At 44.0% G+C, this 13,707-nt stretch overlaps 1 protein-coding gene across 1 annotated transcript in view; it reads right to left on the bottom strand.

Moving 5' to 3' along the window:
- The window catches only part of ITGA8 (integrin subunit alpha 8), a 186,224-nt gene extending 180,996 nt beyond the window's left edge, over window positions 1–5,228 (bottom strand). The window contains exons 1-2 of the mRNA XM_003930633.4: window positions 4,876–5,228; window positions 4,086–4,219 (exon numbers count right to left, since the gene is read on the bottom strand). Of these exons, the coding sequence (XP_003930682.1) occupies window positions 4,086–4,219; window positions 4,876–5,084 (343 nt within the window). The 5' untranslated portion in view covers window positions 5,085–5,228. The remainder of the gene's footprint in view (window positions 1–4,085; window positions 4,220–4,875) is intronic.
- Window positions 5,229–13,707: the final 8,479 nt, after the last annotated feature.

Below are 13,707 nucleotides of genomic sequence, written 5' to 3'. Positions count from 1 at the left end.
ACTGACATCTTGACAGATGAATGTTTGCAATACACATTTTCATGCCTGACACATCACACTCCTTTATGCGGATGTCAGTTTGGGGCCATTAACCTAGTTAAGCAGTGAAATTTTCTTCCTTTTGCGGGGAGAACCATATGTTACTGGCACTGGGCAGAGAGTAACTCAGGAGGCAGCTTATCGGAGACTGTAAATGGGCATTCTGTGGGAGTTTGAGCAAACCAGGGGCATATACGACTCACCATTCCCACCAAGACAAAGCCTGCTTCTACAGTGCTTCTACCAAAACTGGCTTTCCCTTTCAACTCTCCTCTGGAGAATCATTTAAAATGGAATTTGTAAACCACTGTTGGGGTGGGGAAACGGGGTGGGGTGGGGGGGAAGGTCAATAGAGCCCTCCAGAGCTCCTTGGCGCTTCCTTACAGTCTTCAACTTGCAGTCTGCTGGAGTCAGTTCTCTCCCATTTCTGGAAGAAAAGCAGGTGAAGAAGCGGGCTTTGAACTGGGCAGACCTCTATTCCAGTCTTGCTTCTACCGCTTACCACTGTACGGTCTTGGGTGTCCCTTTGATATCAGTTTCCTTGTTTATAGAATGAGTTTTACACAGTTGTTTTGATTTGTCTTATGTAGCAGAAACAACGCCTGTACATAGCAGCAGTCTCTAAGTGGGACACCTTTGGCAACACTGACGGCAGGACCCAGACCCAGTGATGTCTGTTTCCACCTTTCATCTTTGGTTCTAAGATTCCACATTGTCCACAAAACTGATGTTCAGGTTGGAAATAGCTACAGTGGCTTCTGCTATGCCTTCTTTACTTGGAGAGCTTTGCATCAAGTGGCAGACACTGCCAGTTCCACTCTCTGAGGGTATAAGGATAAAGCAATTGGCACAGATGAGGTAGAGGGTGGGTACCCACTCGGTAGCAAACACCTGGGCTGTGGGGCTGTGGCTTCTTTCTCCGCACCCATTTTCAGGCCATTCCCACTGGCAATCAAGGTTTCTGGGCCCACAGTACCCCCTGATGGCCAACGTGGGGAACTTTCTTTTCTCAGCAATTCCTTTCTTTCTCCTAGTGGAACGCCCTGTCTTTCCCAGGTCACAGCTACGTTCATTCTGTCATGGACCATTCATTTCTCAAAAGCTTTGTGTAGCCTTGCTTCCCATACTTTTCTATTTTTTTTTAAAATTTCCTGTTCAATTATTTCAGGAACATCTATTTGCCTCCTTCTTCCTTTCCCTCACTTTGTTCCATTTATGAATTCTGAAATTATTGTGATTGTAGTTGATAATAGTAGGAGTAATGCATTCATCTGTTTATCAGGGAAACTCCCATATATTTAGAAGTAAAATAAGACACTATTTGGAATGAGCAGCATCAATCTCTAACGCCCTTTGAGATACTCAGATATCTGCCTAACCTACACAAAAGAGGACATTGCATTTCTCCAAGTAACACACTGATCTTTTCTCAACATTATTTTTCCATTTATTTAATTGCCAAAATTGTTCTTGTTTGTCCCCTTCTGTTTTACTGCAAATATAATTCAATATTATTCAACTGTACAATAAGGGTTCAGTACATTCTTGTGGGCTATTCTGTAAACCAAAGCACATCTTTTAGCATTCGTTCTCTATGGGAGAGTGAATTCATACTTCAAACAATTGCTTTAGAATGAGCTTTAGAAAATATTATCTATTGTAATTTTTTTTTTTTTTTTTAAGATGGAGTCTTACTTTCTTGCCCAGACTGGAGTGCAGTGACACAATCTCGGTTCATGGCAACCTCCACCTCCTGGGTTCAAGTGATTCTCCTGCTTCAGCCTCCCAAGTAGCTGGGATTACAGGCATGCACCCCTACCCCAGGCCAATTTTGTATTTTTAGTAGAGATAAGAGTTTCACCATGTTGGTCAGGCTGGTCTCAAACTCCTGATCTCAAGTGATCAACCTGCCTCTGTCTCCCAAAGTGCTGAGATTACAGGCATAAGCCACCACTCCTGGCCTACCTATTGTAATTTAATACTGAAAATTTTCAGCTAGGAGTGGTTAATTTTTTTAAATTCATATTTGACATCTAGATTTGCTTGTTTTTAATCTGTTGGCCTATAACACCTATTGGGATGAATACTTACAAAGTAAGTCAGGGTAACTTAGCAGACACTGATTCTTCTTTTATCAAAAGAAAAATATGCTAAGCAGATCCTGATTTGATATGTATGAGACTATACAAGAAGCTTATTAAATTCAACTGTGTCTCAAAACATAAATGCTGCTTTTCCTTAGTGTAAATTCTAATAATGTCAATGATTCATGTCTTTATTTGGCCTGGGCTTAAAATACTTTCAAAAATACAAATGATTTGGGCATGAATTATTAAAATGGCATTAATTTCATGTTTAAATGTTTAATTCTTCTGATTTAGGAAGCTTATTCTTAAACCCAGAGGGCAGTAGCTAGAAAGCATCTCAAGTCTTGACAAAACAACTGATTAAAGGATTTCTGTCACAAATTAACATCAAAAGGTTTAATCTTCCTGGTTGCCAATACTCAAATGTAAAAGTAAAAGCTTATAAAAACTAGTATAAAATAACATAATTACTTAATAAAATGATAAGCTATTGTGATCATAAAAGGTAGGCATGATAAAAATATAATTTTTTTATGCTTTTATAGAATACTTTCCTAGGCTGGGTATGGTGGTTCATGCCTGTGATCTCAACATTTTGGGATGTCGAGAAGGGCGGATCACAAGGTCAGGAGTTCAAGACCAGCCTGGCCAACATGGTGAAACCCCATCTCTACTAAAAATACAAAAAGTAGCTGGGCATGGTGGTGTGTACCTGTAGTGCCAGCTACTGGAGAGGCTGAGGCAGAATTGCTTGAATCTGGTAGGCAGAGGTTGCAGTAAGCCGAGATCACACCACTGCACTCCAGCCTGGGCAACAGAGAGACTCTCTCAAAACAAAACAAAACAAAACAAAAAAAAAACCTTTCCTAATTAGGTCATAATTCAAGGTAACGCTTGTATAGTATGTTTTGCTTTGAAATGATTTTCATATTTATAGAACTGAAATTGTTTTTGCCTTTAACATAAAAGATAAAAATGAGATATAGTAACAGGTAAATATTACCCAGCCAATTTCATCAAAATTCTGTGAAAATATTCTGCGTAAATTCTATATACACACAAAATCAAACAATTTTAAAAACTCAAAGAAATCAAGTATGAAATCATAAAATAGTTGTGTGGTGCAAACGGTATTTTAAAAGATTATCAGACTTATTCAAGCTGGCATATTCACATTTTTCTGGAAAGAGGCATTTGCTTTCTAATAACATATACCTTTTGATTTCATAAAGTTTTGGTGGCACAAATTAAAGCACTCAGTGTTAATGTTTTTGAAAGCATTGCATTTAAATTATTTTCTCAGGCTCTAAAGAGAAAACACCAGAGGAAACATAACCAGGCTGAATTGTTTAAAATGTATTTTCCCTTTAATTAAATAAGAAACATCTGTCTAGGGATTTTGGAAATGAATGTAATCCATCCACACTCAGCCTGCACTAGCTTGCATCCAATGTCTAATATTTTGAAAGAAAATTCTTTCTTTCTGTAAAGAATTAAACAGCAACACGGAGCGATGTCTGAGTCTGTGGAAGCTAAGTCCTACCTCCGGAGTTTGGGCACTGGAAAGGCTCAGGATCTCTCTTTTTCTAGATCTGTCCTCGAAAAGCAACCAAATTCTCTCCACAGTCAAGGTTAGAACGTAGCTTTCATATTTCTCCAAAACATCCACTCACCCTGAAAATGCTCATCCCAGAACAGTAGGGAAACAGGAATTGCCAGGATGCGTCCAAACACTCCGGGTCAAAACAGTGTCCCTTCTCTAGGGTTCACTAAACATCGACCTCCACTTAACTCAGAGTTGAAAAAACTGATTTTCTCTGGAGGCCCACGCAACCCACAACACGGACACATCCGACAGGCGAAACGAGCACCGCACCGAGACAGTGGAAATTCACCTCTGGGATGGCCCTGGTTTTTCCAAACCCAGGCCCGCAGCTTAGAAGTACAAATCTCACTTACTGGTGGTGTCAAACGGTATCTGCCTGCACTGTGCAGACCCCTCCGCGGGCCAAGGACAGTAATAGACGGCTCCTCCTTCCACGATATTGGGCTGGCTGGTATTGGCTTTGGGTGCCCCCACCAAGACACTCGCTCTGCAAAAAGGTTGGAGAAAGTCACTCCTTGGGCGTCACAAAAGCGTGCGCATGCAATGCAGTCTCCGCAGCCTCAAACCCAGGGACGCTGGGGCAGGCGTGGGGGACTGGAACGTATTTATGATGAGGACCGACTGTCAATCTTGATTTCCTCTTGGAAACCTATGGGCGTACGTAACCTGGTTTGCAAGAGTGCAAACGTTCCTACTTCTCTAGGTGGAGCTCTGTGTGTTCAGTGAGAAGAGAGAAGGGGGTGGGGTGGGAGGAAGCCAAGGACAGAGCCCAGCTGCTGGTAGCCGACAGCTCTTGCGCCCAGACGCCGTCGTTCCAGGCTACACATAAACAGACCGCGCTGTGGTCGCGGTTTTAACCCGCTTGGGTCTTCTGCGTCCCGTTCTCTCCTTTGTAGGATGCGTGCGTCTTGGTGCCGGGAACACCCAGGACTTGCGTGTTCTATGCAAGTGGCATGTCTCTAGCTCAAAGTTCGCAAGGCGCATCCAGCATGGCAGGGGAGAGAAGGGGCTGGAGAGGGACGGGACCCCGGGAGGGCAGCGGGACGGGGATCCCAGACTGCGGGGACTGCACGGCGGAGCTGCTGGGACGGGACTCAGGAACGCGTTCGCCCCGCGCGCACCTCCCCGGGCCGGGCGACTTACGTGCGGGCGTCGGGTATGTAGAAGTCCACCGCGTAGCCGAAGTAGCTGCCCTCGGGGCCGCTGTACACCGTGAGCTTCTCCACGTCCAGGTTGAACGCCTGCGAGGCGGGGGACCACAGCAGCATCCCCAGCGCGGCCGCAGCGCAGCAGACCGGTGCGATCGGCTGCACCCGGCTTCCCCGGGGACCGCGGCTGGCCCTGGGCGACATCTCTCTCCGCCCCGGTGGCTGCTACCCGTGAGCACGAGCCGAGGACCCCGGCTGGGCAAGGGGCGCGGGCGGAGCCTGGCGGTCCCCAGATGTCCGCCTCCCCGGTTGGTGCGCGCGGCGCAACCGCGGTGACAGTGCCCGGCGTCTGCTGGCGCGCGCCCGCCCGCCCGGCCGGCTCGGGGGCTGGCCCAGGCGCTCTAGCCCTCCTCCGGCCGCGGGCGGGGACCCGCGCTCTCGCGGCGCCTCCTCGCGGCGGGTCCCCAGCCGGCGACGCCCAGGCGGCCCCGCTGGTGGCTGGCGCACGGGGTGCCTGTTCGGGCTGCCCGGATTTCTATTGCAGTCCCATCTCAGGGACAATCAGTTTCGCCTCTTGTCACCTCAAGCTATTTATTGCTTTAGAAGCAGTGCTCCGTGGAGCGAGGGCTTGCTCCGGTTTCCCCCAAATGCGCGGCTTGGATGGAGAAAGTGAAAACCAATCCCACCACCAGGAGGGGCATGGCAATGATCTCGGCATCACCTCTTGCAGCCTGACCTCAGCGCTCTTGTGGTTTTCGCTCCTGTGACTGAGAGTTAAAGCTGAGATGCCCCGAGCCTCTCCTCCCCAGGTCCATCCCACCTCCCGGCAGAGCTCACTCTAAGCAAGAAAGCCTCGAGGGTTTTTTTTTTTGCTTTTGGGGTGTGTGTGTGTGTGTGTGTGTGTGTGTGTGGTTTTTTGTTCTTGTTTGGTTGGTTTGCTTTGTTTTGTTTTCTTTTGTGTCTGTCTTTGTCGCCCAGGCTGGAGTGCAATGGCGCTATCATAGCTTCCTAAAACCTCAGACTCCTGGGCTCAAGTGATCCTCCTGCTTCAGCCTCCTGTACCTCAGAGGACTCATCACACCTGATTACTCTTCTACATTTTTTGTGTTGAGATGGAATCTCCTCATGTTGCCTAGGCTGGTCTTGAGCTCCTGACCTCCAGTCATCCTGCCACCTCAAGCTGACTTCAGATTTCTTTCTTCCCTTCTTCCCTCCCTCCCTTTCCTCCTCCCCCTCCTCCTCTTCCCCTTCTCCTTTTTCTTTCTTTTTTCTTTTTCATTCTTTTTCTTTTCTTTCTTTCCTTTTTTCTTCCTTCCTTCCTTTCTTCTTCCTTCCTTCCTTCTTTTTCTTCTTCTTTCTTTCTTTCGAGGGGGGGTCTATCTTTGTTATTCAAGTTGGTCTTGAACTCCTGGACTCAAGCAGTCCTCCCACCTCAGCCTCCCAAAGTACTGAGATTTCAGGGTGCGCCATTGTGTCCGCCCCTTGAGTTTTTATTTAAATCTTTCTTAAAGGCATCTTGGGCATACTAAATGACTTAATAACAAATCTCCATCCTGTGCAATTGTGACGAAGTTTGGCCAAGTTAAGAACGTTGGCATTTACAGTCTACTTTCTGCAGGGGTAGAAGGAGTACTTCACGGTCTGCAGGAGTTCTACTTCGGTTCGAATCCATGGGTGTTGTCAGTCTCTTGCCATGTCTCCCGTGTAGGGGGCATGAGGCACAAGTAGGGTGAGGACAGAGAAGAGAAAAGGAGTGTAAATGCCTTTACATAACACACGGTCATCTGTTAACAATAAACAAAATAGCATGAGCCAGAAGGGGCTGAGGTTAAATAGAAGTGAAGTTTACAGGCAGAAGAGGAAAGTTGTTTCTGAAGCCTCGTAAGGGGATTTGGTGGCAGATGATGATTTAGGCAGGAATTTGAATAGAGGGCTTAGATTTGGGCATTGTTGAGGGAGAAGATGAGGAAAAGTATTAATACTTCGCAAAGACAGAGATGAAATGGTTGTGCGTGGGACTGGAATAAAAGGGGTGGGTTAGGGAGTGATGGAAATAGGGCTGGATGGGTCTCGGCAGGAAAAGGATCTTAATAACAAGGACGTTTACTGAGGTAAAGGGAGCTAGTTCTAGAGCAGAGACAGGACATACCTACAGCGGTTCCAAAAGTTTAGGGGTGGGGCGTGGGGGGTAGTTGTTGGAAGGAAGGGAAAGCAAAGTAGGTGTTGCCCAGATGCAGTGGGAGATGAGGACCCGACCCTGGTTAACAGAAGGGAGGGGACGCCATCAATGCTAAAGAAAAGGACAAAAGTCAGAATGTGGATGACAGGCAGAAAGAAAGAATTCAAGATGTCTCAAGGTATTTACCTAGAAAAGAAGAATCGTGAACAGTAGTAGTGGGGCTGGTATGCAGGCTTAGGAAGTAGAAGGTGAGTTCGATGCTGGACTCATTGCTTTGAGTTACTGGCATGGGATCAGCAATATAGATTGTGGTTTAGGGAGTGGTCTGTCTCTCCACTGATTTGAGTCTATCCAGGAGAAAAAAAATCTCTGAACTTACTGAAATGCTGGACTTCTTGTGTCCCTTACATCGGAACCCACTCGGTAGACTGATCTGAAAGTTCTATCTTTACTTGTCTTGCCACTGTAAAAATAATAAACATAAATAAGCTATCAAAAATTTATCTGGCCATTTCCCACATCTGGATAATGTCCTAACTGAATACTCCTTTCCTGGATAAAGGCTTAGGAGTAGATGGTAGAAGACTTGCTTCTCAGTTTCAAAGTTCATTTGTGTTGAACTCAGAGTCTGCTACTCTGATCAAGTTACTATTGTTCAGAAAAGTGATGTTCCCTGCAGTAATTTTCAATGAGGAATTCTCAGGTAGCATACAAACAGGAATGTTGAGAACCGTGTTGGACACTGAGGTTAGAAAAATAACCTCAATTCAATCATTTCCTGACACTGGCATGCCAACATTTGGAAATCTGTCCTGTTGCAAGCTAGCCTGAGGTGGACGAGAAACATCTAAATAGGTGGAAGACGATCGCATGATCCTAGACATGCATCTGAGCTGTGTACTGACTTGCTAGGTGGAACTAGCTATATATTACACAATGCTTTGACTTGCACAGGGAAGCATGTCACCAGGGCATCCCCTGTGGTACCCATTTGCTGAGTTCCCTGGCATATTTCTTTTTCTTTTTCTTTTTTTTTGAGACGGAGTTTCGCTCTTGTTACCCAGGCTGGAGTGCAATGGCGTGATCTCAGCTCACCACAACCTCCGCCTCCTGGGTTCAGGCAATTCTCCTGCCTCAGCCTCCTGAGTAGCTGGGATTATAGGCATGTGCCACCGTGCCCAGCTAATTTTTTGTATTTTTAGTAGAGACGGGGTTTCACCATGTTGACCAGGATAGTCTCAATCTCTTGACCTCGTGATCCACCCACCTCGGCCTCCCAAAGTGCTGGGATTACAGGCGTGAGCCACCGTGCCTGGCTCTCCCTGGCATATTTCTTAACCTTTTTAGTCTTTTTGTTCAAAAATAGAGTGGGAGGCTGTGCATGATGGCTCGTGCCTATAATCCCAGCACTTTGGGAGGCAGAAGAGGGTGGATCAACTTGAGGCCAGAAGTTCGAGACCAGCCTGGCCAACATGGTGAAACACTGTCTCTACTAAAAATACAAAAATTAGCTGAGTGTGGTGTCACATGCCTGTAATCCCAGCAACTCAGGAGGATAATTGTTTGAACCTGGAAAGTGAAGGTTGCAGTGAGCTGAGATCCCACCACTGCACTCCAGGCTGTGTGACATAGTGAGGCTCTGTCTCAAAACAAAACAAAACAAAACAAACCACAACAACAAAACAAAAAACAAAAATAGAGTAGCTAAAGAAAAACTTCTGTTTACTAACACATATTAGGTATATTCTTGTTCCTGTGTTCTAAAACACACTTGCTGTTGACTTACACAAGTCTATATTCTTAATATGGTCACTTTCTACTTTATAGATGAGGACATCAAAGTTTGGAAAGTACAATAATATGCAGTTTACAGGACAAGTAAATGGTACTGTTTTAACCCTATCAAATGCCCAACCCAGTTTCTCATGCTACTAGTTCTATAAGGAATCGTGTTTTAAAGCTCTGATAATAATGAGAAGCCACCTTTCTAGAGGCAGTTAGCTATTCTGGGCTGCACTCTGGGTATGCCTATGAGTAGTCCTTGAGAGATGGCATGAAGCTCCTGTGTATTTTTCCAAGAGGTCATGGAAAAAGGTTTGGTTGCACCTTGGTATTTTGGAGAGAAAGCAAACTAACTCCAAGCTCTTTGACCTCCTGGCAGGCCAAAAGCCTGGGAGAGCAGTAAACCTTCCAAGAAGCCAGGAAAAAAATACCCGACTGTGATAATTGCAGAGAAAGTATAAGTCTGAATAGGCGTCTTGTACATTTCATCGTTCTGACATATGGGAACCATGCCAGTTGGTAAGATCTGGGGAATCATCAGAGAAACACATAGACAGTGACAGATCTCATGCTGAATGAGAAGTTTGACATTTTAAAGATCTACTAGCAGTGATTGATTTGTCAGAAAAGCAAGTCTGGGAGTTGTTTCTCATCCATGTGAGCATGTGTGTATGCTTCATACTGGGAAAGGTATACACAGTTCTTTCCCTAAAAAGAAAAGAAAAGAATCCAAAGGTCAAAGATGGAATAGATTTGGCCCAAACTTTCTAAAAATAAACAAGTAAAGAGTACCACAGGGGAAAAAAATGATGTCTGAGTTGTAGCTGTGTATGAAGTACTTAAAAATAGAAATGCCGGACCATTTAACCAGTTAGTGCATACTTTTTCTTTTCTTTTTTTTTTTTGAGAGGGAGTCTCGCTCTGTTGCTCAGGTTGGAGTTCAGTGGCAAAATTTCGACTCACTGCAACCTTTGCCTCCCAGGTTCAAGCAATTCTCCTGCCTCAGCCTCCCAAGTAGCTGGGATTACAGGCGCCTGCCACCACGCCCAGCTAATTTTTGTATTCTTAGTAGAGGCGGGGTTTCACTATATTGCCCAGGCTAGTCTCAAACTCCTGACCTCAGGTGATCCCACTTCGGCCTCCCAAAGTGCTGGGATTACAGGCATGAGCCACCACTCCCAACCGAGTGCATACATTTTAATCAAATACACGCATAACTTAATGAACAATTATAATTTCTGATTATCTTTCAGTCTATTTCTTTACGCGATAAGATGTGATCATGCCTTAAAATCAAGAGGTAAAATCAAGAGGAATGATGTCATTAATATAAACATCCTTCAAATATGTCAACTAAACTATTTACAGAATAAGCCAATGTAAATGCAATGTATGCACAGAGGCTCCATCAGCTTTAAAAATGAACGCACCAGAAATGGAAAGTAGCTTTTCAGTCTCTTCTTGTAAAATGGATAATTGAGGTTATCTCAGCTTTTCTTCTGGCCAACTGAATTCAGCTTTCCTGCAATGTTAGGAACAATGGATGAGTCAGAACTGGATGGTTAAACTTACGGAGGGGAAAAGACTTTAAAATGTGTCAGATGTCTCTGCTGACATCAGCTTATGTCTGCAAACTTTCTATTCGGTCCCTGGAGGGTAAACTTCACCATAGTAAAACCATTTTTTTTTCTTTTTGATAATTTAGTTTGTAATTCTCTTTTATGGTTTTCCTTCATGATTTTATTAGCCACTTTTAACTTAAAAGTGCTGTCGCACTGGCCCCTGTGTTGGCGGGAGTTCAAGCAGAGTCAACAGTTGGTTTCGCTGAAGGAAAATTCCCACTAGTCAAAACCAGATCTCCAATTTGATCTCTTTTTAGAACAAGCCTTGAAAAACAGCCCTGCTTTAAACAAAAATAAAAGTAAAAGAATTCTTTCTCCGAAGGGAAGGTAATGGTGGAAAGCTACGTTCTTCCAAAGCATTGACAAGTGAGGATAAATCTTCCTTGGATTCGCAGCCCTTGCGGGTGGGGAGGGCTGAGTTTGTCATCAGGACTCGAGTGATTTACAGGTTTCAGGTAGGGCCAGTTCACTCCAGAATGCTGAGAGACCTACACATGTGTGATGGGTTGGGGATGGATCATTTAGTCACGACTGGTCAAAATGACTAAGGGAAACTTTTGAGAGCATCTAAGTCGTAAATTAGGAGTCTGGCAATGGAGAATTCCAATTCCCCAAGGGGCTCATGTCTGAGTCCAGTGCCAAGTGGGGGCTGCAGGAATATTTAAGGTTTTTATTTTATTACAAAAATCTAGGTCTCCAGAAAGTGCTAGGGTTCAGAGCAGCACCAACCTCGTCCTTGAGAAAGAGGGCAAGATGGGAAATGGGGCATCCTTCCCACCCCTGCACATGCCAGGATTTGAAAGCATAGGCCTCTATGAACACAGGGCGTCAGACACCTTCATTGGCCCCAGATAACAGCAGCAATGGATGTGGTTCCGGGACAATCAGGAACCTATAGTCTTCTAAAACAGCCAGACACCCCTTTACTCAGCTCTTGGGAAAGGCTACAGAACTCAGATGAGACACCCAAGGCCTCCTACAAATAGGTGGGGATGCCCTTCAATTGCAGGAGCAGGTGAAGGTTGGAGCATCTGATGTATTGATAAGAGTGTGTTTAAAAGCCCAGGCTAAGTTGCTCTGCTTATTTTACCTTTAGGGGAAACACAAGAGTGTCTGGGACTGCCCTCTAGTGTCTGCGATCCTATTCAAGTGTGTGGGATTTTCCATGAATAATAGAAGGCTTCCCTGTGAAAAATGATTTAGCCTTACAACAATTTTGATGATTCTTACAAATGGATTTTTAAAAATATTTTTCATTAAAAAGTTTTCAAACATTCCTTTGATCTCTCCCACATTGATTATGATTTTTATTGCCCTGTTACATCTTTGCAAATCATTAGGTGAAAAAGAAAAAAGAAGAAACAGAGAAAGGAAGGGAGGGAAGGAGGAAAGGAAGGAATGAAAGAAGGAAGACTGGCAGGGAGGGAGGAAGGAAAAAAGGAAGGAAGGAAGGAACAGAGGGAGGGAGGGAAAGAAGGAAGCAAAGAAAGAAGCAAGGAAGACAGGCAGGGAGAGAGGGAGGGAGAAAGTATCCCATAAAAATAAAAATAATATTTTCCCAACTAATGACAAAGTCCAGATTAGACGTCACTGTCATCCATGGAAAGCCTATGTCCTACTCAACTCACTTGTCTTCCCGATTTTGATTTACTTACTCATTGTTTTTATCCTTTTAACAAATATGGGCACCAACTTTGTCTTAGGCACCCTGCAAGCAGTGGAGACACAGTGCTAATCTAAAAAGATGTTTCTCGCTTCATGGAGCTCACCGTCTCGTGAGGTGCTAGGTGGTGAACAGTCAAGCAAACTGAGCAGAATGTAATTAAATGGATAAATGCCAGGATTGAAACTAACAGGATGTGGTGTGAGAGAATGATGGGGCTGGAGGTAAGATGGAGAAGCCTTTATGAGATTTTTTTTCATCAGAGAAGACTAAAGCCATGTGATAAGGCAGAGAATAAAACAAACCGTTCATGGCATGACTTAAAAAATATATGCATGTGATTGTAACACTCCTTATGCAATCCCGGGAAACAAGGAAGTCTATGGCTTGTCTGGGCCACTGATTTAGAAAAGTTCAACCTTAGTAGAATTCATCTGAGAACATCAAACCAAGTTGATGTGGTTTGACTGTGTCCTCACCCAAATCTCATCTTGTAGCTCCCATAATTCCTATGTGTTGTGGGAGGGACATGGTGGAAAATAATGAAATCATGGGGGGGGCAGTTTCCCCCATACTGCTCTCATAATAGTGAATAAGTCTGAGAGCTGATGGTTTTATAAAGGGTTTCCCCTTTCACTTGGTTCTCATTCTCTCTCTTGCCTGCTGCCATGTAAGACATGCCTTTCACATTCTGCCATGATTGTGAGGCTCCCTAGCCACATGGAACTGTGCATCCATTAAACCTCTTTTTCTTTATAAATTACCGAGTCTTGAGTATGTCTTTATCAGCAGCATGAGAACAGACTAATACACAAGTTAAGACATTTACTGCGCCCATAAAATGCCATATGCCACCCATGCCGTCAACATTTTGTTGTATGTGTAACTTACATAAAAAGGCCTCTTACTTAACCATATAACAGTCTCCATGATGGCGTCTAACCCAGTTATCCATGACGACGGCCTTGATCATTTTAATTTCCTCCTTGTAAGAATGTCTTAGCCTGTTTTTAGAGCCAGAAGTCTTTGAACAACTTGAAAGTTGGAAGTGAATTTCTTCTCTTCTGCTGAGTTTGCCTAAAACATGACTCATTGACTTAAATTGGTCTTCCTTGTTTTTACTGTGTTAATGCATTAAAAACTGGGTCCTTTTCCCAAAGGCTTCTGGTTCCAAGTAAAAAAAAAAAAAAAAAAAAATAGAAATATGACAAGTTAAATTCAAACCAGAAGATGAAAGTTAAAATACAAAAAGAAAAAAGACACCAAGTAGCATTATCAGAAGGAGAAAAAAATAAGTCAAATGGATTGAACTTAGCCTATTTTTCAACTGATTTTCCAGGAGGACTTACTCAAAGTAGATGTTAGAGTGCCTTCCTACAAAATTCCTAAAAAACTATTTGCTACTACATGTTATCACACCAAATCAGCATAACGATGGTAATCCCAGAGACAGAAGGGATCTAAATTGCAGTTCTTTTTATAGTAATGTCAGGATGGTCTATCTAGCTTTTAGTCACTGTGTGATCCTACTCATCTGCATCTCAGTCATGGGAGGTGACAGGTTAACTCAAAACATATGAA

The sequence above is a fragment of the Saimiri boliviensis genome, chromosome 8, assembly GCF_048565385.1.
Source record: "Saimiri boliviensis isolate mSaiBol1 chromosome 8, mSaiBol1.pri, whole genome shotgun sequence".
Taxonomy (NCBI): Eukaryota; Metazoa; Chordata; class Mammalia; order Primates; family Cebidae; genus Saimiri; species Saimiri boliviensis.
The sequence above is the reverse complement of the archived record's forward strand: the minus strand, read 5'-3'. Positions and strand labels throughout refer to the sequence as shown.